Source organism: Cajanus cajan, chromosome 2 (genome assembly GCF_000230855.2).
Source record: "Cajanus cajan strain Asha chromosome 2, NIPB_CcT2T_4, whole genome shotgun sequence".
NCBI lineage: Eukaryota > Viridiplantae > Streptophyta > Magnoliopsida > Fabales > Fabaceae > Cajanus > Cajanus cajan.
The window spans coordinates 22,657,127-22,682,159 of NC_138518.1; the positions used below are offsets into that span (position 1 = coordinate 22,657,127).

General features: G+C 39.4%; 1 protein-coding gene across 1 annotated transcript; it reads left to right on the forward strand.

The window, feature by feature from the left end:
* The first annotated feature begins 24,428 nt into the window (after window positions 1-24,428).
* Window positions 24,429-24,869, forward strand: LOC145954834 (uncharacterized). Its single transcript, XM_083069520.1, has one exon. It carries the CDS (start codon window positions 24,429-24,431, stop codon window positions 24,867-24,869), a length of 441 nt encoding a protein of 146 aa, XP_082925646.1.
* Window positions 24,870-25,033: the final 164 nt, after the last annotated feature.

Genomic DNA, 25,033 nt, shown 5'->3' on the forward strand with positions numbered 1-25,033 from the left:
GCTCAATCTACTTTAACCCAAGCTCCAGTAGTAAAGCAAATAGAAGAAATGCGTAAGACAATTGAAAATTTGAATGCTTAGCTTATGGCAAAGGAAGCGAAGGAGAGGACACTTGAAGAAAAGATGGAGCAATTAATGCAAAATCACAAGTTGCAAAGTGACCAGATGAGACAACAAAGTGAACGTATGTGATAGCAAGATGAGCAAATGTAGTTAATCTTATGACACTTCCAACATTACAAGAAAAACGAAAATTATCGACGGATAATTTCTGACGAATACAAATCTGTCGAAAAATTTATATTTTCGACAGATACAAATCTGTTAGAAAATTTATATTTCCGATGGATAAATTCTGATGGATACAAATCTGTTAAAAAAATTATATTTTCAACGAATTTATCCGTCGGTAATTTTTGACAAATTTATCAGTTGGTAATTTCAGAAAACTTATTTTTCGATGAAAAAAATCGTAGGAAAAGTTATATTACTGATGGAATATTTTCGACAAATTTATATTTGTCGAAAATATAAGAATTTTTGACGAAAATTGACAATCATATATTAAAAACGATCAATAAAATTTTAAATATATATATATATATATATATATATCTTCTAATATATATATATATATATATATATAAAGAGAGACAGAGAGAGAAGGAAGAGGAATCAAGTGACTCACAAAGTAACTATTGGTAAATTTACTCCACTCAATAACTCATGATGTATGTTGAATTTCATCGATCCAGTTGTTAAATTAAAAGTTATTAAATTTTACTAATAATTAATATAGAAAAAAATGATTATCTTTGGAATAAATTATTTGCTAACAATATAGTTGGAAAATTAATTATTTTAAATTATTTAACTAGAATCTATTGATAATTTATTATATAATCTTGATATTCTTGTATAACTAATAACTGATTTTAAATTTGATATGAAAATATTATGATATAATTAGATAAGATTTTAAATTATTATTTTATTAACAGTTGATAATTAAAAAATAAAACAAGGATAAATACATTTTTTGAGTTTTATATATTAGATTTAAGATATTATTAAGTTAATTAATAATGTATTTAAAATATTAAAATTTAATTTATAAGTATGTAATAAATAAATATTTATAATTTTATAAATTATATTATCATTATAAATTATAAAAATAAAATTTTAAAATATATAAATTTTTATTTAAACTTTTAAATTTATAATAAATAATTTAATTTGTATCATAATATTAAGTTTAAATAGAAATAATTAGATTGTTAATTATCAAAGTAAGTATATATACAAATAAAGATTAATTAAATATAATACAATTATTATTATTAGTAATATAATTATTATATTTTTATAACAATTCGAATACACCAGAATAAGATGGATCTAGAGATAGTACAAGTATGAGATTGTATAGTTGAGGATGACTAAAATAAATTAATTTGTATTATCTATACTAACAACATGCATTTACTTTTTGGTAGCTTATCTTATCAAAACTCTACAGTTAAGCATGCTTGACTTGCAGTAATATAGGAATGAGTGACCTTCTTAGAAGTTTCCCAGAAATTGTGCAAGAAAGGATAAAGGACCCTGAAAAGGGAAGTGTCATAAAATGGAACCCTTGAAAGGTCAAATATGAAGGGTATTATATTAATAAATTTATTAAAATTAATCAAAAAAAATTTGATAGATTTATCCATCGGAATCACATAAAGTTTTTCAAACAATTTTCGACGGATATATCCGTCAGTAGTTTTCAATGGATATATTTCTCGGAAATTTCCGACGGATAATTACCCTTTTTTTTATGCCCCTTTTTCCGATAGATTTGCATCCATCGAAAATCTGTCAGAAATTCTCTATTTCCGACGGATATTTCTTTTTACCAACGAATTATGTTCGTCGAAAAATTACGTTTTTCATGTAGTGCAAATTAACTCTTTCATGCAAGGGCCTAGTATACCGACTACTGTAATGAATGACACCAAACACCATGCTTAAGATATCCAAGATGATCATGTTGATGAGACACCAAAAGACTATTGATTGCATGTGTATTGTATTTTATGATATCATATACTTGTTTTGGTTTTTTTATTAGTTATATGTCATATGCTTTATTTTGGATGCTTTTTACAAGTTAGTATTTTTAATATTATCATACATTGTATATGTTAATCACTTTTATTATGATTAATATTGTTACTACACATGCATTATCAATTTTAGTGTTATTAGTTTTTTTTTTCTAATTATTAAGCAAGTCAAAAATGGAAATTAACATAAAATAAATAAATAAAATAGAGTTGTAGGAATATATTTACCGACTGATTTTTCTATCTCTAAAAGAAAAATAATATAAAAAAATTAGCGACTGAATATAAAGACCAAAATAATAATGGGAATTAATTAATTGTATTATTAAATTCCTTTAAATAGACCGAAACAAATGCATCGCTATGTTTAATCAGTTAGCGACGTAAAATAACGACCGAAATGAAAAATCAATTTTAATTTTTAAAATGAAAATTTATAATATAGCAACTAATTTTGCGATTGATACGTCGGTCACAAAGTTGGTCTCCATTACTAAAGCGAACAAAATGGACAAATAATTTATCTTTGTGTGATTGAAAAGTTTAATTGCAAACTAGCAACGTGGTGTAATTTCACTAAATGGTTTTGTGACTAGGGTTTTTGTAACCCCCTTAATTCAATTGATAAGTCGATCACTGAGGTAAAGAGTTATCGATTTAGACACTTTGGCAATTGAATTTGTTGGTCGCTAAGTTGTCTTTTTTTTTTGTAGTATGATTGTCTTATGCTTAGTAGTTGGTACAAATTTATTGAAACTTGCTTTGGAACTGAATTGATGTTGATTCCTCTTCAAGCTTCTCTCTAGACCTTTGGTTCCTTGGTTCTCCTTAAGCTTCTCCAAAGCTTCCAATGGATGAAGAAGCTTCGGATTTCACCTTTAATGGTGAAGAACACTCTCAAGTGGAGCCACTCCTTGGAGGAAGATTAGCCACTTCAAATCTGATGGAACTAGGTTGAAGAGGATTGAAGTTCTTCAACAATTCCATGCTTAGGACCGTGAACTCTTGAGGTTGACCTTAGAAGAAGCTTTGAAACTCCACGAAGATGTCTTCCATGGAGGAGAAGCCTTCAAGGTGATTCAGTTACTCCTAGCTTTGTGTAGAAGCTTGAGGAACCAAGTAAAGGTTGAAGAACCTTTGGTGAAACCTTAAAGAGGAGGTTTTCTCTTCGGTTTTGAGAGGATTCTTGAGAGAGAAATCTGAAGTTTATTTCTCTAATTGTTCAAAAGTGAGTACATGAGAGGTAATTACAAATATATAGGGAGAGGTAGCTTCTAGGAGAAGCTAACCTTAACCATGGTTCACTAGGAACCATGGTAAGGTAAGCTTAACTTTCCACGGTTTAGCAAGCTTGTAGGAGAAGCTAACCTTGACCATGGTTCACTTAAGAACCATGGTAAGGTAAGCTTAACCTACTAAGGTTTAGAAGCTTGCAAGGCAAGCTTCAAAAACCTAGAGGTGTAGCTTAGAAATTCGGCCAAGGAGGAAGAAGATGAGCTAGGCGGCCTTGGTTCAAATTGATCCATGATTTAATTTGAAAATTCTTGATTTGGTTTAGTTAGGTTCATCATATGATGAGACCTAGCTAAATCAAATCTATGAAAAATTAGGAGTAAAATGAGTCCAATATGCAAAATTTTGCCTAGGCCCAACTCAGGCCCAATTTCTAAACACACTCCCTAGCTTTGCTAAATGCCACCCTTTTTTCCCTACTGAAAAAATACAAAATGAATGTATCAACTAGGGAGGTTAAATGGAGTTAAATTCCCCAAGTAACCTACCTTGAAATCAATATACAAACACTAGAAAAAGCAAGTAAAGTGCCTCACAAATACAAAGGCAAACATAACCTATACAAAAGAGCTACTATATGTACAAACATAAGAAAAAGGTCTTTAAGATCATCCCATTCCTCTTGGTTCTTTTAGTATATCACCTCTTGGATTCCTTGGCCTTGGCCATAGTCTATCATCCCCTCCCTCTTGAAAAGGATTTGACCTCAAATCTCGAGGGTCCTCATGATTATTGGCCATACCTACAAATATAAAATAAAATTCATCAGAGGTGATATTTTCAACAAATAAATGTGAAAGGAATATCCTAGAAGGAATCCTTTCATGGAACCTAAAGAAATCTATGATACTAGACCTACTAATATAATGAATAGGATCCTCTCCTAAACATAAACTAGGTATATTTCTAAATCCTAAAAATATGCTAAAACTAAAACTATATCACACTAAAGACTTTATCCTAAAAACTAAAATATCTTGCCTAAAGTATCCTATGTGGTAATCTAGGCATTTCCTAGAAACTAAGGAAAATATTACTAAGAAATTTCCTAAACAATTTTGGATTATATTATTTGTTGGATAGTTATGAAAAGAATTTATCACAGGGAACCTTGAAGGTTCATATGTTATATCCAACAAATAATATATTCCATAAATTGGGTGCATTATTGACACAACTAAGGTAGGACAAGTCCTACAAAAAGGAAGGCTATCTACCTTGGGCACCACCAAGGAAGTAGCATGAGAAGTAGAACTAAATGAAGTCCATTTCTCCTTCACAAAATCTTGAAGTTGAGATTCTTTTTCTTTAAAAATAATGGATTTATGAATCTCTTCTTCAAGACTAGTGGCAGCGGGAGGGTAAAAGTTAAGGTCTTTATGAATAAAGAGAATAGTTTTCATATATTCTCTAGTGATAAAACAATTCTCTTTATACATAACTCCCTTAGAGAATATTTCTTCCTCTTTACTCTTCCCTACTTTCTCACTTTTTCTTTTGATTTTCATTTGTGCTTGATCCTCAGCCACTTGTTGAGGTGAAAGAGGATAAAGCACAAATTTCTTTTCCTTATGAGTGAAGGTAATTTCATTAGTAAGACCATCATGTATAGTTTTCTTTTCAAATTGCCATGGTCTTCCTAACAAAATATGACAAGCTTCCATTGGTACTATATCACATAAAGCTTGGTCCTCATACTTCCCAATGGAAAACTTGACCTTCACTTGTTGGTCAACTACTATGTCACCATCCTTATTAAGCCATTGCAAATGATAAGGTTGAGGATGTGGCATAGTAATTAAACTCAACTTTTTAACCAACCTACAACAGTTGCACCATGAACCACTATCAACAATGAGAGAACAAGCATTATTTAAAACATTACATCTTGTATGAAAGATGTTCTCTCTTTGTGATAGGGTACCACTAGGTTGATTATGAAGGATTCTCCTAAGCATTAGGAGCTCTCCTTCATAAGGATAAATTGGCTCCACTTTGGACCTTTGAAGCTTGGTTTCAACCTCACTCTCACTAGAAGAGGAGGTAGTAGTCTCTTCTTGACTACTATAAGTGTCATGCCCCCTTAAGATCATGACTTTCTTTGTAGGGCATTGAGAAGCAATGTGGCCTCTCCCTAGACACTTGAAACATTTAATATCACTAGTCTTGGTGCTAGTGTGTGGAGTGATGAGATCTTTATCCTTATCTTTGTTTTTCTCTTTCTTCTTAGCCAATTCTTTGGAGGGTTCTGAAATAATTTTCTTTTCAAAATGTTTTTCCTCCTCTAAGTAGTCTTTCTTGAGAGATCTAGAGTGGGAGCTATCTCTTTTAGAAGATTTTCTCAACATTTGTTGTTCTACCCTTACACAAAGTTGGACCAAGTCATTTAGGTCCATGTAGGGTAGTAGCTCCACTTGGTCTCTAATCTCTAAGTTAAGACCACTCATGATTCTGGCTACTATCGTGGCTTCCTCTTCTCTAATGCATGCCCTCATCATGTATAGCTCCATTTGTTGCCTATATTGTTCTACAGACAAATCCCTTTGTTGGAGCCTTTGAAGCTTATTCATAAGCTCCCTCCCATAGTAGGTGGGAATGTGCCTCCTTCTCATAGCACTTTTAAGATCATTCCAATATTGAATTGGAGGATCATTGTGGAGGCGTCTCTCTCTCTTTAGAGCTGTCCACCAATACATGGCATGCCCTTGGAAGCTAAGGGCAGCCAAGGGGACTTTTCTCTCTTCACTCACCCTGTGGCAAGCAAAGAGTTGCTCAACCTTCATTTCCCAATCTAAATATAACCCCACGTCATCTTTGCCAAAGAATTGTGGGAGGTCAACTTTGACTTCCCTTGGCCTAGTGGTCCTCCTAGAAGTATGTTGGTAGTGACCCCCTTGATTCATACTTTCATTAAGGGATGTGTATTGGGAATGTGAGCTCCTACTCTTTCTTCTATGTTTTCTCATGTCTTCTTTTAATTTTTCTTCCTCTTGTCTTAAAATTCTCAATTCTTCCTCTAAGTAAGCAAGTTTTCCTTCTCTTTCAATCTTTTCTTTTTCTCTTTGAATGGACTCTTGCTGTTTCCATAGCTTAAGTGATTTGAGCTCTTTAGTGATATATGAAATACTTTTTGGAGAGCCATCACTTTCACTATTGGAGGAATTTTGAGACATTTTAATTCAAGAAGATTTTCCACACAAAAATAGTTTTTATGAAAATAAGATTTTTTTGGAGTGCTTTAGACTTGGCACTTGGATGTCTAAGAGTACAAATTGAACTTTGGAGGGAGGTGAGCTACTAAAGAGCCATTTAATAACCAAGCCTCTTCAAGTAAAAATCTCTAAACCCCCTTGTACTTTTGTCTTGCACAAAGCAATTTTCACAAAGATCTTTTCTTAAAGAAAAATAACAAACAAGTGCCTATGTGTACAATTATATGATGCTTGATATCATAAAGAGCAAGAAAACATAAATTGCTTGAAATCTTAAATGACTGAAAACATAAATTTCTTAAAACATAAATGACTTGAAAACTTAAAGACAAGAAAACATAAACTAGGCGTTGAAAGCAATTAAACCTAGGTGAGAGCTTGAAAGGCACCAAAGACCTTCAAGGACCCTCTCACAAGTACTAAACGAAATTTACTATGAGAACTCTTAAGGAGAGATGGAGATACACCAAAGGCACTCCAAGACACTCTTTAATAAAGGCCTTGTACAAAAATTTGGTAAACAAAAATTACAATAAAAATTGAAATTCAAATTTTCTTCAAATGAAATGCAAATTCACACTCCAAATGAAATGTAAATTCACATTCAAATGAAATTAGTGGCTGCACTTAATTTCAAAGAAAACAAATTAGCCACTAATTAGAAACAAATTTTGGAGACGGATTTTGTAAGGAAAAACAAGTTTTAGCAACAAAATTTTCCGTCACTAAAATTAGTCTCTAAATTTTCACAAAAATTTCACAATTAATTTCGGTTCCTTCTTGCTCCAATTCCAGCCACCAAACTGCAGCCTCACAAGGTGGTTCACTCCACTTTTAGAAGAAACCTTGACTTGGTCACTTCTAGGTGTTTTCAAGAGTCTTTCCTTCAAGAAAGAACAACTCCTTAAGCAACCACCAAAAGTCTTCAAGTTGACTTCCTTTGGCTTGGCCTCCTACACCTTTTAAGAAGCACTCAACCACCTTCAAGACTGGAATATTAGTGTAAAACTAAAAAGGAACAATTTAGAATAGCTACACCAATTGGTGGAAGAAAATGAGACAAGACTAGAAAGAATTCCACAAAAATGACAAGCAAAAATTAAGGCAAATTTAGAAAGCTAGCACACAAAGGATAACCTATGAAAGGCACTAGAATGGATTACAAAATCAAAAGCTAAGATTAGAAACAAAAATAAGACACAAATGATGTGGCTGGTCAAGAAATTTATATGCAAAAATAGTACCAAAACCGAGAGCAACACATACCAAATTTTCACTCCTTTTTGACTTTTTCTTTTGCTTTTTTTTTTCTTTTCTTTTTGGCAAAATATTTTTCACTTCTTTTTCTTTTAATGTTCAGGAGTCTAATTGCCTTTTGAACACTTATAAGTCTCGGTTTTAGGTTAGAAAAACTGCAGCAAAAATTTCACACAAAACAAGAGGTGTTCACATGCATTTTGTAACTAGTGCTTCACTATTTTGTATTGTTTTTAGGTCAAATTTTTAAGCACTCATTCTTTTGTTTTTCTCATGCATTTAGAACACTCACACCTCTTTTTTGTCTCTGTTTTAAGGTTCAAAAAATTGCAATAGGTTTCAACCACACAACAAGACACAAAGAAACCTAATAGGAAAAGTGTTTAACAAATTTTTTTTGACAAAACTTTAACAAGACATAATAGAAACCTAACTCTAGGAAATTTGCTAGAACTAATAGCAAATTAAGAACTCAAACATGTAAAGTAAAAGAACATATAGTAAGGTACATATTCAATAAGCAAAAGACACAAAAATTTCGGACACAACAACACAAAACAAAAATTAGGTTAAACAAGCTAGTCTAGGAAGTTTCAACATACAAAGGACTACACATGACTTTCTAGGACAAAAAAAGAGATTCAAAAACAAAATCTATGCTCAATGAATGTTGTCCAATCACAGACACATGTGAATGAATGGAGAAGACTCAAGCAAAAATCAAAAGCACAAGCACATGAACCTAGGCGCACAACACAAATTGATTCAAGGAATTTTGGAACAAGCAAAAATTATGAATCAATTACTTCATATGTGACATAAGGATCCATCAACATATTTATTAAAACTAGATCCATGCAGCAACACAAAGAGACATGTAAAAGGAGGAAGATACAACACGGATTCAAGAACAAAAAAAGTTAGAAACAACCTCAAGAGCATTAGGCTCTGATACCAAAAAATGATGGAACTAGGTTGAAGAGGATTGAAGTTCTTCAACAATTCCATGCTTAGGACCGTGAACTCTTGAGGTTGACCTTAGAAGAAGCTTTGAAACTCCACGAAGAAGTCTTCCATGGAGGAGAAGCCTTCAAGGTGATTTGGTTACTCCTAGCTTTGTGTAGAAGCTTGAGGAACCAAGTAAAGGTTGAAGAACCTTTGGTGAAACCTTAAAGAGAAGGTTTTCTCTTCGGTTTTGAGAGGAATCTTGAGAGATAAATCTGAAGTTTATTTCTCTAATTGTTCAAAAGTGAGTACATGAGAGGTAATTACAAATATATAGGGAGAGGTAGCTTCTAGGAGAAGCTAACCTTAACCATGGTTCACTAGGAACCATGGTAAGGTAAGCTTAACTTTCCACGGTTTAGCAAGCTTGTAGGAGAAGCTAACCTTGACCATGGTTCACTTAAGAACCATGGTAAGGTAAGCTTAACCTACTAAGGTTTAGAAGCTTGCAAGGCAAGCTTCAAAAACCTAGAGGTGTAGCTTAGAAATTCGGCCAAGTAGGAAGAAGATGAGCTAGGCAGCCTTGGTTCAAATTGCTCCATGATTTAATTTGAAAATTCTTGATTTGGTTTAGTTAGGTTTATCATATGATGATGAGACCTAGCTAAATCAAATCTATGAAAAATTAGGAGCAAAATGAGTCCAGTATGCAAAATTTTGCCTAGGCCCAACTCAGGCCCAATTTCTAAACACACTCCCTAGCTTTGCTAAATGCCACACCTTTTTCCCTACTGAAAAAATACAAAATGAATGTATCAACTAGGGAGGTTAAATGGAGTTAAACTCTCCAAGTAACCTACCTTGAAATCAATATACAAACACTAGAAAAAGCAAGTAAAGTGCCTCACAAATACAAAGGCAAACATAACCTATACAAAAGAGCTACTATATGTACAAACATAAGAAAAAGGTCTTTAAGATCATCTCATTCCTCTTGGTTCTTTTAGTATATCACCTCTTGGATTCCTCTTGGATTTCACCTTTAATGGTGAAGAACACTCTCAAGTGGAGCCACTCCTTGGAGGAAGATTAGCCACTTCAAATCTCACCACACTCTTGTATGAAGAGGATAAGAGAAATGGATTAAAATCAAAGAGGTTGAGACTTTTGGAAGAGAGAAAATCTTAACAATTTTCAAAATTCTCTCAATGTATGTATAAAAAGTATTTACAAAGTGAAGAGAAAGGCTTATATAGTGAGGGAGTGGCTTGTGGTGCAAGCTAAACTAACTATGGTTCAAGGAGTATCATGGTTAATCTTCTTGCACTCAAGCTAACCAATCTAATTATCTAGGAGGCTTGTGGAACAAGCTTCTAACTTAGAAGCTTGGAGAGCAAGCTAAGTTACAAGCTTGTAGCACAAGCTTCTAACTTAGAAGCTTGGAGAGCAAGCTAAGTTACAATCTTGTAGCACAAGCTATCCAAGTGTGTAGAGGAAGCTAAGTAATTTCGGCCAAAGAGATGAGTTAGGCAGCCAAGGGTGATTTCCTTCACTTAGTCCAATCCAAAAATCCTTGAGTTGGTTTAGTTAGGTTCACCAAATGATGGTGAGACCTAGCTAAATCAATTCCTTGGAAAAAAAATGGAGGAAAACAAGCCCAAAATGTAAAATTTAGCCTAGGGCCACCTCTAGCCCAATTACTAGTTACACCTACACACCTTACTATTTGTCACCCCACTTCTACTACTAAAAATATGAAAATCAATTACCCTTAATACAAGGTCAAATGGAGCAAAATTCTTCAAGTAACATATCCTAAAATCCCAAAGGAATATCTTATAAGGAAAGAAAGAAAGTGCCTCACAAATACAAAGACAAAATAAACTTGTACAAGTAACTATTATGTACATGTATCTTACAAAGTATATACAATAGAAACTAAGGGACTAAAAAGAGAAATCATACTCAATGCTCATGAAGAGCATAGGATGGTCCTCTATCACAAACTTTCTTAAACAAATGATTTATGTGAGATAAAAACTTATGTATATAATAAATATATATTTTTAAGAAAGACGATTGATGGCGTTCTTATACTTTGTATGTAGTACAATTTTTCTCAAGTGTAATGATTTACAGGAAAGAAATATGTATGTTGTGCTTCATTTTTTTTTTTTTGAAATGAATGATTGAATGTGTAAATCTTACTAAATGATATGAGTCTTACATCATAATTAATAAAGTTCTCGTTGTTTATTTAATAAGACGAACATGACTATTATTAAAGATTTAAGAGTATCGTGTATTATTAATAAAGTGCGATAGAAAATATATTATTAACTATTTTAATATTTTCTTTTGTTATAAGGTTAAAAGCCAGTTTATATTAATTTTTTTAGAAATATTGAGGAAAAATTTAGGAATTTTTTTATATAAAATTAGCGTATACATAAATTAATTTATAAAAATTTCCTCATATAACTTCTTCAAAAAATTATAAATTAACTTATGCATAATATAGTTTTATCTTATAAAGAAGTTTATTTTACTTTTTCTTTATAATTTTTTCTCTCAAAGATACTTCTGGAAAATTTTATCATATATATATATATATATAAAGGGTGGATCTACAGACTTCATGAGTAAATTTAGCTAGATTTAATCCATTCAATAATTCATATTCTACATCAAATTTTAATGATTCAACCATTGAATGAAAAACTCTTAATGCATAGACCAAGTTTGCAAAGTTTTAAAAAATTTAAAACTATTTGATACTTCGTTTCATTAATTTACATCAATGTATAAAAAGACTTTTATGATTATCTATCAATTTGAATTATTAAGAAAGAGTATCAAATAGTTTTCAAATTTTTAAAAATTTGTAGATTTGATTTAGGCATTAAGAACTTTTAATTGAACGGTTGGATAATTAAAATTTGATATAAAACATGAATTATTCAGTGAAATAAGTCAAAGTAAACTCACTTTTAGAATAAGTAGATTCCTCTTTGTATAAATATCATACTATTTTAAACCCTAGGGTCGTGATATATAAAAAATAAAAAGTGTAATATGCTTTCCTTTGGAAGATATGTCCTTGTGAAAAATAAAAATAAAAACAAAAAGTATAAGTTATTTTTAATGAATAACATAACAAAAAGTATAAGTTATTTTTAATGAATAACATGAGATAGGGGTGTTTGTGGTGTAGTTTATTTCAATTTTTGATTTTAAAGTCGCCTGAACTAAACAACAAAATTAAGTTGATTTGCTCTGAATGTAATATGGAATTTAAAGCAATCCAAACAATATTTTACGGTTTGGTTTTTGTTTAACTTTTTCTGTTTTAAAAATTTGTTATTAAAAAATTAATTAAAAATATATAATATTATGTTATTTTTTAAGACACGAATTTTGAAAATAAAATTAGAAATATTCAAAAACTAAAAATTGTCTGTCACTCAATATATTTAATACCAATTCTTATCATATTTTTTTTTTAGGGAAATCATTTCTTTAATACAATTTTAATTATTGTATTAAGTATTTTTTAATATATATAGTTCGGAAATTAAAAGAGAATTATCTACGAATACTATAAATGGTTCATAAATTATCATCTAAAATTCAGTTTAACGTCTCACAATTTTATAGAACTCTTTTTAAATTATATATATAACAATGTGAATTTCGAAAAAGAAAAAACACATTTTAGTTAGTTACTGTTTAGTATCTTAAAGTTTTATAAAAATATATTTTATATGCTACTTGCCATTGTTGTATTTAGATATATATATATATATATATATATGTTCTTACCGGAATTTGTCGTGTGAACGATCTTCCGAGTAAGATCGGTGAGCCTCTTTCACGGGTACGCTGGTGCTCCAAGATGGGGGTGGTACCTGCAAAAGAGACTCCGATGCTCAAGTTAGTGTTTGTGGGAGTATGAGTCTCGTATAAATAATGCACGTACCTTTGTGTGAATTAGGGTTGTGTTGGGCCTTGGGCCTGAGATCTTTTATGATCTGATTAGATAGTAGATCTCGTCTGGAGCGAGATCCCCGAGATCAGTTATGATCTGATTAGATTGCGGATCTCATCTTGAGCGAGATCTCCGAGATCAGTTATGATCTGATTAGATTGCGGATCTCATCTGGAGCGAGATCTTCGAGATCAGTTATGATCTGATTAGATTGTGGATCTCGCTTAGGCCGAGATCTCCCAGTGCGTGCCCGAGGTTATTCCATGCTGTGATACCGAGCTCGAGCTCGGCACGGCAGTACGGATAGTACATTAGCCCCCCGAGCTCCGAAGACCGTAGGTCGAGGAGTTAAGTCCGAGCTCGTCAAGTGGCTGTGGCCCTTCGCGTACATCTGCCTGTCGAGATGCCATGTGTCATAGCCGTCACCTCGTTCCAATAACGCGTGGGCGGAACGACGACAAGATTTTATTTTTATTTGTTTTGATGGCGTGACCTTATTGGGCCGATGTGGTGTTCCGATGTCCATGTTTCATGGTCGAGCTGAGGAGCTCGACAATAATGAGCTTCCTGCTTGGTTATGCTGGTAAACCTTTGACCGAGTCAGCAGTTTGGTGAAGGACAAGTCGATAACTCGGCTGGCTAGTAGACTTGCCCCCAAGCACCGAGTGATGTAAGAGCAAAGGGGCTTCTGAGGAGTTCCCAAATTTGTTGTTTGAAGGTTCAAATTCGACCTTGTTAAGTAGATGTGATCTCAAGGTTCGGACTCGACCTTGGCATAATAAGGTTCGTACTCGACCTTGGTTAAGAAAATGTAATCTCAAGGTTCGGAATCGACCTCGGCATAACAAGGTTCGAATTCGACCTTGGTTAAGAAAATGTAATCTCAAGGTTCGGAATCGACCTCGGCATAAAAAGGTTCGAACTCGACCTTGGTTAAGAAAATGTGATCTCGAGGTTCGGACTCGACCTCGGTTAATAAAATGGGATCTCGAGGTTCGGACTCGACCTCGGAATAACAAGGTTCGAACTCGACCTTGGTTAAGAGAATGTGATCTCGAGGTTCGGACTCAACCTCGGCATAACAAGGTTCGAACTCGACCTTGGTTAATAAAATGAGATCTCAAGGTTCGGACTCGACCTCGGCATAACAAGGTGCGTACTCGACCTTGGTTAATAAAATGTAATCTCAAGGTTCGGACTCGACCTTGGCATAGCAAGGTTCGTACTCGACCTTGGTTAGGAGAATGTGATCTCGAGGTTCGGACAAGACCTCGGCATAACAAGGTTCGTACTCGACCTTGGTTAGGAAAATGTAATCTCGAGGTTCGGACTCGACCTTGGCATAACAAGGTTCGTACTCGACCTTGGTTAAGAAAATGTAATCTCCAGGTTCGGACTCGACCTCGGCATAACAAGGTTCGAATTCGACCTTGGTTAAGAAAATGTAATCTCAAGGTTCGGACTCGACCTCGGCATAACAAGGTTCGAATTCGACCTTGGTTAATAAAATGCAATCTCGAGGTTCGGACTCGACCTCGGCAAAACAATGTTCGAACTCAACCTTGGTTAAGAAAGTGTAATCTCGAGGTTCAGACTCGACCTCGGCATAACAAGGTTCGTACTCGACCTTGGTTAAGAAAATGTAATCTCAAGGTTCGGACTCGACCTTGGCATAACAAGGTTCGAACTCGACCTTGGTTAAGAGAATGTGATCGCGAGGTTCGGACTCGACCTCGGCATAACAAGGATTGTACTCGACCTTGGTTAGCAAAATGTAATCTCAAGGTTCGGACTCGACCTCGGCATAACAAGGTGCGTACTCGACCTTGGTTAATAAAATGTAATCTCAAGGTTCGGACTCGACCTTGGCATAGCAAGGTTCGTACTCGACCTTGGTTAGGAGAATGTGATCTCGAGGTTCGGAAAAGACCTCGGCATAACAAGGTTCGTACTCGACCTTGGTTAGGAAAATGTAATCTCGAGGTTCGGACTCGACCTTGGCATAACAAGGTTCGTACTACACCTTGGTTAAGAAAATGTAGTCTCAAAGTTCGGACTCGACCTTGGCATAACAAGGTTTGAATTCGACCTTGGTTAAGAAAATGTAATCTCAAGGTTCGGACTCGACCTCGGCATAACAAGGTTCGAATTCGACCTTGGTTAAGAAAATGTAATCTCAAGGTTCAGACTCGACCTCGGCATAACAAGGTTCGAATTCGACCTTGGTTAATAAAATGCAATCTCGAGGTTCGGACTCGACCTTGGCATAACAATGTTCGAACTCAACCTTGGTTAAGAAAGTGTAATCTCGAGGTTCAGACTCGACCTCGGCATAACAAGGTTCGTACTCGACCTTGGTTAAGAAAATGTAATCTCAAGGTTCAGACTCGACCTTGGCATAACAAGGTTCGAACTCGACCTTGGTTAAGAGAATGTGATCGCGAGGTTCGGACTCGACCTCGGCATAACAAGGTTTGTACTCGACCTTGGTTAGGAAAATGTAATCTCAAGGTTCGGACTCGACCTTGGCATAACAAGGTTCGTACTCGACCTTGGTTAAGAAAATGTAGTCTCAAAGTTCAGACTCGACCTTGGCATAACAAGGTTCGAATTCGACCTTGGTTAATAAAATGCAATCTCGAGGTTCGGACTCGACCTCGGCATAACAAGGTTCGAACTTGACCTTGGTTAAGAAAGTGTAATCTCGAGGTTCGGACTCGACCTCGACATAACAAGGTTCGTACTCGACCTTTGTTAAGAAAATGTAATCTCAAGGTTCGGACTCGACCTTGGCATAACAAGGTTCGAACTCGACCTTGGTTAAGAGAATGTGATCTCGAGGTTCGGACTCGACCTCGGCATAACAAGGTTTGTACTCGACCTTGGTTAGGAAAATGTAATCTCAAGGTTCGGACTTGACCTTGGCATAACAAGCTTCGTACTTGACCTTGGTTAAGAAAATGTAATCTCAAGGTTCGGACTCGACCTCGGCATAACAAGGTTCGAATTCGACCTTGGTTAAGAAAATGTAATCTCAAGGTTCGAACTCGACCTCGGCATAACAAGGTTCGAATTCGGCCTTGGTTAATAAAATGTGATCTCGAGGTTCGGACTCGACCTCGGCATAACAAGGTTCGAACTCGACCTTGGTTAAGAAAATGTGATCTCGAGGTTCGGACTCGACCTCGGTTAATAAAATGGGATCTCGAGGTTCGGACTCGACCTCGGAATAACAAGGTTCGAACTCGACCTTGGTGAAGAGAATGTGATCTCGAGGTTCGGACTCGACCTCGGTATAAAAAGGTTTGAACTCGACCTTGGTTAATAAAATGAGATCTCAAGGTGCGGACTCGACCTCGGTATAATAAGGTGCGAACTCGACCTTGGTTAATAAAATGTGATCTCGAGGTTCGGACTCGACCTCGGCATAACAAGGTTCGAACTCGACCTTGGTTAAGAAAATGTGATCTCAAGGTTCGGACTCGACCTTGGCATATCGTCACGATTAATGTGCCAATACCAAAAATGTATGGGAATAGAGTTGTTTTGTTGATTATTTTTTAGGTGTGCCTCGTTAAAACCTTCCTTGGCCAAAAACCCTTTTCTTTAGTGGGAAAAAAGGCTGAGGAGGAAAAAGAGTACATCACCTGAATTTACAAGTTAAGAGAAATAAAATTTGAGGTGGGTGACATTCCATAATTCGACCTTGGTTAAGAAAATGTAATCTCAAGGTTCGGACTCGACCTCGGCATAACAAGGTTCGAATTCGACCTTGGTTAATAAAATGCAATCTCGAGGTTCGGACTCGACCTCGGCATAACAAGGTTCAAACTCGACCTTGGTTAAGAAAATGTGATCTCGAGGTTCGGACTCGACCTCGGTTAATAAAATGGGATCTCGAGGTTCGGACTCGACCTCGGAATAACAAGGTTCAAACTCGACCTTGGTTAAGAGAATGTGATCTCGAGGTTCGGACTCGACCTCGGTATAACAAGGTTCGAACTCGACCTTGGTTAATAAAATGAGATCTCAAGGTGCGGACTCGACCTCGGTATAACAAGGTGCGAACTCGACCTTGGTTAATAAAATGTGATCTCGAGGTTCGGACTCGACCTCGGCATAACAAGGTTCGAACTCGACCTTGGTTAAGAAAATGTGATCTCAAGGTTCGGAGTCGACCTTGGCATATTGTCACGATTAATGTGCCAATACCAAAAATGTATGGGAATAGAGTCGTTTTGTTGATTATTTTTTAGGTGTGCCTCGTTAAAACCTTCCTTGGCCAAAAACCCTTTTCTTTAGTGGGAAAAAAGGCTGAGGAAGAAAAAGAGTACGTCACCTGAATTTACAAGTTAAGAGAAATAAAATTTGAGGTGGGTGACATTCCATAACTCGACCTTGGTTAAGAAAATGTAATCTCAAGGTTCGGACTCGACCTCGGCATAACAAGGTTCGAATTCGACCTTGGTTAATAAAATGCAATCTCGAGGTTCGGACTCAACCTCGGCATAACAAGGTTCGAACTCGACCTTGGTTAAGAAAGTGTAATCTCGAGGTTCGGACTCGACCTCGGCATAACAAGGTTCGTACTCGACCTTGGTTAAGAAAATGTAATCTCAAGGTTCGGACTCGACCTTGGCATAACAAGGTTTGAACTTGACCTTGGTTAAGAGAATGTGATCTCGAGGTTCGGACTCGACCTCGGCATAACAAGGTTCGTACTCGACCTTGGTTAGGAAAATGTAATCTCAAGGTTCGGACTCGACCTTGGCATAACAAGGTTCGTACTCGACCTTGGTTAAGAAAATGTAATCTCAAGGTTCGGACTCGACCTCGGCATAACAATGTTCGAATTCGACCTTGGTTAAGAAAATGTAATCTTAAGGTTCGGACTCGACCTCGGCGTAACAAGGTTCGAATTCGACCTTGGTTAATAAAATGTGATCTCGAGGTTCGGACTCGACCTCGGCATAACAAGGTTCGAACTTGACCTTGGTTAAGAAAATGTGATCTCGAGGTTCGGACTCGACCTCGGTTAATAAAATGGGATCTCGAGGTTCGGACTCGACCTCGGTTAATAAAATGGGATCTCGAGGTTCGGACTCGACCTCGGAATAACAAGGTTCGAACTCGACCTTGATTAAGAGAATGTGATCTCGAGGTTCAGACTCGACCTCGGCATAACAAGGTTCGAACTCGACCTTGGTTAATAAAATGAGATCTCAAGGTTCGGACTCGACCTCGGCATAACAAGGTGCGAACTCGACCTTGGTTAATAAAATGTGATCTCGAGGTTCGGACTCGACCTCGGCATAACAAGGTTCGAACTCGACCTTGGTTAAGAAAATGTGATCTCAAGCTTCGGACTCGACCTTAGCATATCGTCACGATTAATGTGCCAATACCAAAAATGTATGGGAATAGAGTCGTCTTGTTGATTATTTTTTAGGTGTGCCTCGTTAAAACCTTCCTTGGCCAAAAACCCTTTTCTTTAGTTGGAAAAAAGGTTGAGGAGGAAAAAGAGTACGTCACCTGAATTTACAAGTTAAGAGAAATAAAATTTGAGGTGGGTGACATTCCAAGTTCCGAATTTCTCTTCGGAGGGGTCTATTCTTGCCTCTCTCACCCCACCAAACAAGGTCGCCAATTTTAAATGTTTGTGGCCTGACCTTGGTCTTGCTTTCCTTGTGGTTTGTTGCGAACCTGGTCACGAAAAGCAGAGTGCTCTTCCATCTGTATGTACCCGGCAGATCGGGCACGGAGTTCGTCCATATCAGCAGGAGCTCGGCGACACAGACTATCCATAAAAGGTCCCGGCTTGAGTGCCATGAGCATGGCGTGTAGGGCGACCTCGGTATTCAAGTTGCGTTCACCGAGATGCCAGCAAAACGTTCCATGAACGTCCGTAGTGGTTCGTCGTCGCCTTGTTTGAGGCTGGCCAGAGCAGCCGACGTTACGAGGTGAGGTCGACTCGTTGCATACTGCGCCGTGAATCGTCTGACCAGAGTGCTGAAGCTGTCAATTGACTCGGCAGGTAGCTGGGTATACCAGTTGAGTGCGGCCCCTTTGAGCGAGGTCGGGAAAACCCTACACAAGATAGCATCATTGTTAGTGTAGAGGTTTACCTAGGTCGTATACAGGTCAATATGTTCATCGGGGTCCGTCGTGCCATCATAGCGATCAAGGTGGAGAGGCTTCCATCTGCGGGGGAGTGGAGTCTCCATGATGCCATCCACAAAAGGATGACGGCGGAAAGTTTCTTGACCCTCTGTGACATGAGTGGGGGCCCTGCTGACATCCTGAGTCGACTTGTGCGTCGGTGCATGAGACCGATGCGTGGCAGGTCGTGGAGTCGGTGCTCTGGTCGCAGTTCGGGGTTTAGAAAGCGAATGCCCTTCGTCCTCATTCAGGTCACTCTGTAGAGGGGGTTGATCTGAGGGACGCCGAGGGAGTTGGGCACGAATGCGCTCGTTCTCGGCGCGTAGTGCCGCTAGGTCGGCTTCATTAGCGGTGCGCATTACCGCTAGATCAGTTTCGTGCTTGGCACGCATGCTTTGTAGGTCGGCGGCGTGTTGTTGCCGCATCTGTTCGACCTGGTCGATCAGCCTCCTCAACGTTGCTACGTCACTATCCATGGTAGTTGAGTGATCCAGGTCGTCTGTTGCGCATCTGCTGTGGCTTTTGGTGAAAACCATACAGGTGGCCGATAAGAGATGTCTTGATTGGCCCCACGGTGGACGCCAAATATTCTTACCGGAATTTGTCGTGTGGACGATCTTCCGAGTAAGATCGGTGAGCCTCCTTCACGGGTACGCTGGTGCTCCAAGATGGGGGTGGTACGTGCAAAAGAGACTCCGATGCTCAAGTTAGTGTTTGTGGGAGTATGAGTCTCATATAAATAATGCACGTACCTTTGTGTGAATTAGGGTTGTGTTGGGCCTTGGGCCTGAGATCTTTTATGATCTGATTAGATAGTAGATCTCGTCTGGAGCGAGATCCCCGAGATCAGTTATGATCTGATTAGATTGCAGATCTCATCTTGAGCGAGATCTCCGAGATCATTTATGATCTGATTAGATTGCGGATCTCATCTGGAGCGAGATCTCCGAGATCAGTTATGATCTGATTAGATTACGGATCTCGCTTAGGTCGAGATCTCCCAGTGCGTGCCCGAGGTTATTCCACGCTGTGATACCGAGCTCGAGCTCGGCATGGCAGTACGGATAGTACAATATATATATATATATATATATATATATATATATATATATATATATATATATAAGCATTGTCATTGATTTGGATCCATTTTATATTCCCAAACCACTAACTGAACTGAACCGCACAATTTTGAAAATAAAAAATCAAATAAAACCACTAGTTTTCAACTTTTCAGGGATTTTCAATTTTTTTTATATATTTTTTGATTTTGTGTTTAAATTGTTACTGTAACAGGAGGACCCTATCGGTCACGTGGACCAACACGTCCCATTCCGTCAGACACCCATGCAAATTAGACCATACCTAAAACCTTGATGTTAGCATCGGCTCGGCCTACAGCCGAAGGCCGAGAATAGTCTATTAGCACATATCGGCTCGGTTTAAGGCCGATGTAAACAACATGATGCATCTCCATACACTACCTATCGGCTCGGCCAAACGCCGAGTAAGTAAGGTAACTGAGTAAGTGTTTGTCGGTCCGGTCAACAGCCGAAGACGTGCACCTTCTCAAGCCTCTTCCTGTCGGCTCGGCAATGCACCGAAAGGTTAAACAGATTATAGTACAAATCACAGTTAACAAGGATAAGTGCATGATTAAGACATGATTAACTGATTAGCATCATATTACCTAATTTGGTAAGTGTCAGAAAAGGCCCACCATGTTCAGGCCCATGTCAGGTATTATAAATAGGTCACACGTAACGAGGTACGTCACTATTCATTCTTTACCCTAGAAAATCGTGTTTTTCCTGACTTGAGCGTCGGAGTTCCTTTTTCAGGTACCTCCCCCCCTCTGAAGTGTCTACCAGAAGTATCCGTTCGGCCCTTTACCACCTAGAAGACTATGAGTGTACCCTCAGGTAGGTACATTTTGGCACCCACCGTGGGGCCGAACCGATAGCTGTGAAGAGACTTTTTGAAGACATTATGGCAAAGACAAGAAGAACTAACCTTGAAGACCACCAGTCCGAAGATGAGCACCCGTCCGGGGCAAACAATGTCAAGACGGTAGAGGAGACAAACTTGACCGACATGGTGCGCCAAATGAAGGAAGACATGGCCGCCATGAAACAGCAACGGGAGAGAGATGCTGCCGAGATGGCTGCGTTGCGAGAGGAGAATGCTGCCCTCAAAAATCAGTACCGGGATCCCACATGGAAACCCTCTGAGACGACCCACACTCAGGGGTCGTTCCATTCGCACGGCCATCACACCTCTATCCCTCACACTTCTGTTGCTGCCCCAGGTGTACATGCTTCGGTCGGTCGGCCGATGCAACCAATGTCGGCCGGAGCACACCGACACCCCTTCACACCAAACATTATGCAGTCGTCACTCCTGGACCATTGGAAATCCTTGCCACTCGACAAATATGACGGGACGACTGATCCAGATGAGAACATCGATGTGTTCTTAACCCAGGTCACCTTGAGCACCACAGACGATGCGGCACTCTGCCGAATCTTCCCAACGTCACTGAAAGGGCGTGCACTGAGCTGGTTCACACGGCTCCCCGCCAACTCGGTCGATTTGTTCAGTACGTTGGCCTCCCAGTTTACTATCCAATTCGCTACTAGCCGGCCCCACCAGTTGACCTCTTTGGCACTAGTTAGCATCCGTCAGGAGAAAAAGGAGTTCCTTCGGGCGTTCATGAGACGATTCAACAAGGTGGCGCTTGAAATTCGAGACCTGAACCCTGCTGTAGCTCTGCACCACCTTACCATCGCCTTGAAACCAAGGCCTTTCACCAACAGCATTTGTAAGAAACCCCCTACTGACATGGATGACTTGCGTCGGCGAGCCGACAAATACATGCAGATGGAAGAATTGGCTGAGTTCCGGAACCAAGCCCGAGCGGAGGTGTCGGCAAAACCTGACAAGCCGGCCGAGGCTAATTTCTGGAGTCGTCCAAAAGAGCTGATTCCTCGCGAGAAGCCTCCTCGCGGGCCGAGATACTCACAATATACGCCACTCAATACAAGCAGATCAGCCGTCCAAGAGCAAGCACTTGCCTCAGAGGTGCTAGCAGTCCCAAAACGAGCTTCGACCCCTCCCAGGGGTGATACAACAAAGTCTTGCAGGTACCATCGTAATCGGGGGCATTCCACAGAGGAATGCGCAGCTTTGAAAGACAAAATTGAAGACTTAATCAAGCAGGGGAAACTGCAAGGCTTCATAGACTGTCCGACCTCATCCCGACACGTCGACCAGTCTCAGCGGCATGATCAGCCCGAGCAGAGGAGAACGGGAACACACTCATACAGGGAACGTAGTCGGTCGAGAGATAGGCGAGAGGAAGAACCTTCGGCGCAACCTTGGCGAGTCATCAACACCATAGACGGTGGATTCCCTGACGGGGGCTCATCCTCATCGGCCCAACGAAGACACCTGCGAGCCGTTCGGCACGTGCACGCAGTGGAAACAGCTCGTCGCCGCCTTCCCACCATCACTTTCACCGAGGCCGACTTCAAAGGCATCGACCCGGACCAAGATGATCCGATGGTAATCAGTGTTGAAATTCACAACTATATTGTACGTAAAACATTGGTTGATCAGGGAAGTTCAGCCGACATCCTGTATTGGAACACGTTCAAGTAGTTGGGTATTCCAGAATCCGAGCTAGTTCCTTATGATGAACCTCTGGTTGAGTTCTCAGGTGAACGAGTCAAGACAAAGGGATATATCAAGTTGTCAACCTGGTTTGGGTTTGAAGGAGCCGAATATCGTGACATCTCGGTCAAATATCTGGTAGTTCATGCCAGCACATCTTATAATATTCTGCTCGGCCAGCCATCCCTGAATCGGCTTGGGACGGTTGTGTCCACCCCTCATTTAGCCATGAAGTTCCCGGCCGAGTCAGGACGAGTCATCACGGTCCATGCTGATCAAAAGACTGCGCGATAATGCTACTTTGGCAGCTTGCGATTACCAAGAGTGAAGGACGAAGCGCTTAAGGAGCCGAGAGGCGTTCACTCGGTGTCACAGCAATCGGCTATGGACCTCGACCCCCGGATCGATCAAGAAGAGAGGGTAGAACCTATTGAAGACAAGCAATCGATTCAAGTTGGAGCCTCGGACTCCCAGTTTACTTACCTAGGGACCGTCCTCTCTGAACAAGAAAAGAGTGCTATCGAACAAGTAATTCTTGACAACAAAGACTTGTTTCCATGGCTTCCCTCCGACATGCCTGGCATTGACCCGGATTTCCTTTGCCACAAGCTTTCAATCAGTAAAGAGGCAAAGCCGATTGCACAGCGGCGTCGGAAGGCCGGAGAAGAGAGGAAAGCAGCGATCGAAGTTAAAGTATCCAAGCTGCTAGATGCTCGGTTCATCCGAGAAGTGCACTATACGACATGGCTGGCCAACGTTGTCATGGTTCGGAAACCGAATGGAAAGTGGCGTATGTGTACCGATTACACAAACTTGAACAAAGCCTGCCCGAAAGACGCCTACCCATTGCCGAATATTGACCGACTCGTTGATGGAGCATCGGGTCACAAATTCTTGTCTTTCTTGGATGCATACTCGGGGTATAACCAGATCCATATGCACCCCCAAGATGAAGAAAAAATGACATTCATTACTGAAACGGCCAACTACTGCTATCGGGTCATGCCGTTCGGGTTGAAAAACGTCGGAGCCACGTACCAGCGTTTGATGAATAAAATTTTTCATGACCAGATTGGTCGAAGTATGGAAGTGTATGTTGACGACATGGTCGTAAAATCAAGCGACATCTCCACGCATGTGCGTGACCTGGCTGATGTCTTCCAAGCGCTTCGGCAACATCAGATGAGGCTTAATCCTGAAAAATGCGTGTTCGGGGTCTCAGGTGAAATTTTTTTGGGGTTCATGTTGTCCAACCGAGGCATTGAAGCAAACCCCGACAAATGCCAAGCCATTTTGGATATGAAAAGCCCGGGCACTCTGAAAGAAGTCCAAAAGTTAGCGGGCCGGCTAACCTCACTCTCCCGGTTCCTCCCTCGTCTGGCCGAAGTAGCCCAGCCTATCTTACTTCTACTCAAGAAAACTGAGCGGTTCAGCTAGACCCGGGAATGTGAAGAATCGTTCCAACAGTTCAAGAAACGCCTTAGCGCTCCTCCTATGCTCTCCAAACCGATCGGTGACCTCGATGTGATTGTTTACCTAGCCGTTTCAAGCTATTCTGTGAGTGTCGTCCTGGTACAAGAAAACCAAGGTCATTAGCAACCTGTGTATTTTATCAACCGGACGTTGTAAGACGCCGAGCGACGCTATCAGCTGTTAGAAAAGGTGGCCTTAGGGCTCATCTATGCCGCCCGACGATTAAGACTACTTCCAAAGCCATAGGATAGTAGTCCGAACTGACTGCCCGGTTGCAAAGGTCCTCTCCAGAAACCAAAAATTGTCGGCCGGATGATGGCATGGTCGGTCGAACTCTCAGAATTTGACATATCTTTCGAGCCAAGAGGACCGATCAAGTCACAACATTTGGCTGATTTCGTTAACGAGCTTACTCCTCCGGGATGTTTTGAAGACGAGCCGTGGACCATGCATGTTGATGGATCCTCTAATGCCCAAGGCAGTGGCACCGGCGTAATTCTTGCTAGCCCCTCAGGTATCACCGTCAAACAATCCCTTAGGTTCGGCTTCCGTGCATCCAAAAATCAGGCAGAGTACGAAGCCTTGATAGCCGGAATGAGACTAGCAACCGAGATGGGCGTCAAGAAAATCATATGCTGGACTGACTCTAAAATCGTGGTCGAACAGGTCAACGATAACTTTCAGGTCAAGGACTCCAATTTGTTGCAATACTATCACCTCTTCCAAAAGCTCAAGGACGCTTTCACCGAGGTATAGATACGACACGTCTTGCGTAGCAACAATGAACGAGCCGATCAGCTAGCTCGGCTCGCCAGCAGCCGAAAGCCAGGACAGTTGCGCACAACCATTCACCTTGAGATTCCTTCCCCAAGTGTGACGGTTGAGTGTATGGCAACCGGTACTGAGGTGCCGACCTAGAT